The following is a 3,854-nucleotide window of genomic DNA, read 5'->3' on the forward strand; positions in this document are numbered from 1 at the left end:
AGGCTCCCTGGGTGCCCTGCTCCCCTCTGGCTGAGGTGCTGAGAGCTCTGCAGCCCCTGCTGTCATCCCATCTGCCCTGGACAGAACAAGAGGCCCAGCCCTGGGGCCCTCCAGAGTTGATCCTACTCCAGGCCTAGGGCCCACGCCAAAGCTGGGGCAGCCACAGAGCTGTGCCCATTTCTGTTCATTGCTGCTCTGAGGCAGATGGATCCTCAGCCACTTGGAGGTTGCTGATGAATTTTAATCCTCCAGAGGCCTCTTCTTTCTTGAGGTCTTCAGTTCAGGAATTCAGTTAGAAAAATTTATAAAATTTTTTTCAAAACACCAGAGCAAGAAAAACCTTTGGTAATAATTTAAATATTCGATTCTTCTATGATTAATTAGACACATTCCAGAAATGTATTCAAAGTGAATATACTGTATTGGAAAAATTACAGAGATAACTGTTTTGTCCCCTTTTCTTGTCCTGATTATAGATTGATATCAGCAATGTCCAATTAATAATGACCCTCAGCATGTTCTAATGCAGTCTGAACAGATATGAAAATCAAGACCGTCCATGACTGGCAATCAATAACACTTTGTCCCCACTCTCTCGCCACCATTTCCCTCATCCAACCCATGGTACTCCTATGGATCAGGAATGGTGTGGCCAGCAGGAGCAGGGCAGTGATTTTTCCCCTGTGCTCAGCACTGGTTGGGCAGCACTTCAAGTGCTGTGTCCAGTTCTGGGCCCCCAGTTTAGGAAGGACATGGAGGGGCTGGAGTGTGTCCAGAGAAGGGCAACAAGGCTGGGGACAGATCTGGAACACAAGTCCTGTGAGGAGTGGATGAGGGAGCTGGGGTTGTTTATCCTGGAGAAGAGGAGGCTTAGGGGAGACAAGGTGGTGTCAGGGCACTGGCTGGACTTGATGATCTCCAAGGTCTTTTCCAACCTTGCTGATTCTGTGTTTCTCTGAAAGCACCCTTGCAGCAGTTGCAGGATGCGCCCTGGGCCTCCTCTTCAGAAGCTCCAGCAGCCCAGTTCCCTCAGCTTCTCCTACCAGCCCCAAAGCCCATCCTGTCAGTCCTGCAGAGCCTCTGCAGCTCCTCCTCATTGCTCAGAACAGGGAGCCCCAGAGCCAGACACAGCAGCGTCTGTGCCCCCCTGGCCTGGGGTGCCTCTGGCAAGGGAGCAGCACCAGGCACTGCAGGAGCCTGCAGACAATTCCTGCAGCACTTGTAGGACGATCCTGCTCCTCAAGGGATGTTCCCATGGTGCCAAGTCAGTAACTGCAATGGGGAGTGGGGCCAGAGAATGAAAGGGCAAACAGGGATGGCCTGTTTGCAGGAGAGGGAACAGGGGTGGGCAAGAGGAAAAAATTTGTAGCAGGAAGAGTGAAGAAAGCAAAGGTGAAGCAAAGGAAATGCTCAGGGCAGTTTGGGGGTGGCTGCCAGGCAGCCCTGGCTCTGAACAACAGCGTCTGCAGTGGGACAGGAAACTCCCAGCTGATGGGAACAAACTTTCTGGCTGACTGCAGAGGCCAGGGCAAAGCTGAGTGGTTTCCCTGGTATCCCCCAGACCTTGCTGGCCCCAGGGGCTGATGGCATTTGTGCTTCCTCAGGTTCATGTTCCCACACCAACAGCATGGGGTGCTCCCCCCTGCTCTGTGCAATGCAAACAGAGGCTCATGAGCCAGTACTGTCTTGTCTGTGCCTGCAAGGATGGGGCACCTGTGTGAGCTGGGGGAGACGTCAGGGCTGCAGAGGGGGGATGTTGTTGGCAGCTCCATGAGGATGCTGTGGGATGCTGCCCTGGGCTGTCCAGCGCACTGGGGATGGATGAGGTCCTGCTTTGCTGCTCCTTCCCATCTCCCCCAGGGCCCTTGCAGAGCACCAGCCACGCTGTTTGCCCCCAGCCTGCTCACAGCCACCATGGGGCTGCTCACGGGGGATTTCTGTGCTCAGCATTGACCTGGCCGTGTTCTTGAGAGAGCCTGGGCAAGGAGCCTGGAGCCCCTAGGGCCTGGCCTGAGGCATCAGTGCTGCCCCAGCAGTGCCCATGGTCTGTCCCCGCTGCAGCCTTGGCACTGCCACCCCAGGACTGTGCCTGGCCCCAAGAGCACTCAGGCTCTACAGCAACACCAGGGCCACCAGGACAGCGGGGCAGGGCCACGGGAGCAGCACTGGCAACACCAAGTGCTGCTGCTGCTGGGCACAGCTGCTGTGCCAGCACTGATCTGCCCCCAGCTCTGCACACAGACATTGCTGCTGCAGCTCCAGAGAAGGCAACTAAACAGCATCTCTGCAGAAAACTCTGCTGGGAGATCCTTTAGATCATTTTAAAAACACCAAGAGTGCAGCCCCTCATTGACACAGTCTGTGACGACAGGGAAGGTGGAAAGAAACAAAATGCGAAATGGCACAAACAATGACATTTATTTGTGGACAATATAAAAAAAAAGTAAAACAAAAAAAAAGAACCTCTAAAATGCAAGTTACAAGAAGTGTCAAACATGACTTTTATTACAAGTGATTTGCAGAAATTGGCCAGCAGTTTATTGTTCCTGAAAGCATCCAGTCATCAGTCTCCACACTGCAGCCCTAAGCTCCTGGTTCCTCAAGCTGTAGATGAGGGGGTTCAGGGCTGGAGGCACCACCGAGTACAGAACTGACACAGCCAGATCCAGGGATGGGGAGGACATCGAGGGGGGCTTCAGGTAAGCAAATGCTGCAGTGCTGAGGAACAGGGAGAGCACAGCCAGGTGAGGGAGGCAGGTGGAAAAGGCTTTGTGCCGTCCCTGCTCAGAGGGGATCCTCAGCACTGCCCTGAAGATCTGCACATAGGAGAAAACAATGAACACAAAACAACCAAATACTGCAGTGATGGAAAACACAAGGAGTCCAAGTTCCCTGAGGTTAGAGTGTGAACAGGTGAGCTTGAGGATGTGTGGGATTTCACAGAAGAACTGGCCAAGGGCATTGCCATGGCACAGTGGCAGGGAAAATGTATTGGCTGTGTGCATGAGAGCATTGAGAAAGGCACTGGCCCAGGCAGCTGCTGCCATGTGGACACAAGCTCTGCTGCTCAGGAGGGTCCCGTAGTGCAGGGGTTTGCAGATGGACACATAGCGGTCGTAGCACATGATGGTCAGGAGGAAATACTCTGATCCAAAAAATAAGAAAACCAGAAAAACCTGAGCAGCACATCCTTTGTAGGAGATGTTCCTGGTGTCCCAGAGGGAATTGTGCATGGCTTTGGGGACAGTGGTGCAGATGGAGCCCAGGTCAGTGAGGGCCAGGTTGAGCAGGAAGAAAAACATGGGGGTGTGCAGCTGGTGGCTGCAGGCTACGGCACTGATGATGAGGCCGTTGCCCAGGAGGGCAGCCAGGGAGATACCCAGCAAGAGGCAGAAGTGCAGGAGCTGCAGCTGCCGTGTGTCTGCCAATGCCAGCAGGAGGAAGTGGCTGATGGAGCTGTTGTTGGACATTTCCTGGGGCTGGATAACGGTACCTTTTCATGGAGACAAAGACAGTGAAGAGTTAGAGGAGATGTCTGTAACCAAAATCAAAGTCATATCCCACACCCTGCTCTGTAATACACACAGACACCCTTTTGTGTTCAAGAATTCTTGGGTTTCCTCTTTAAGATCTTCCATATCTGTTCTGGTATTCTTGGATACGAGAAACCCACAGAATTTCTGCTGCCCTCAGGGGGAACAGAGCAAGTTCAGTTAGACAAAGTGATGTGTGGAGAGTGAGGGGAGATGGTTTGGCATTCTGGCCTGTTCTGAATTTCTCAGGGCTTTAAATTTTTTCTAGTGGATGTTAATCAGCTTTCCATGTTTTCCCCAAAAATGCCCCAGGTACTTCTA

At 52.8% G+C, this 3,854-nt stretch overlaps 1 protein-coding gene across 1 annotated transcript; it reads right to left on the reverse strand.

Moving 5' to 3' along the window:
* Positions 1 to 2,215: 2,215 nt before the first annotated feature.
* LOC311165914 (olfactory receptor 14J1-like) lies at positions 2,216 to 3,470 on the reverse strand (the record flags this gene model as incomplete). Its single annotated transcript, XM_084227403.1, has 1 exon — positions 2,216 to 3,470. One exon carries the CDS (start codon positions 3,468 to 3,470, stop codon positions 2,538 to 2,540), a length of 933 nt encoding a protein of 310 aa, XP_084083529.1. The 3' UTR covers positions 2,216 to 2,537.
* Between the last annotated feature and the right edge of the window lie 384 nt (positions 3,471 to 3,854).

The sequence above is a fragment of the Fringilla coelebs genome (assembly GCF_963513975.1).
Source record: "Fringilla coelebs genome assembly, contig: SCAFFOLD_33, whole genome shotgun sequence".
Classification (NCBI taxonomy): Eukaryota; Metazoa; Chordata; class Aves; order Passeriformes; family Fringillidae; genus Fringilla; species Fringilla coelebs.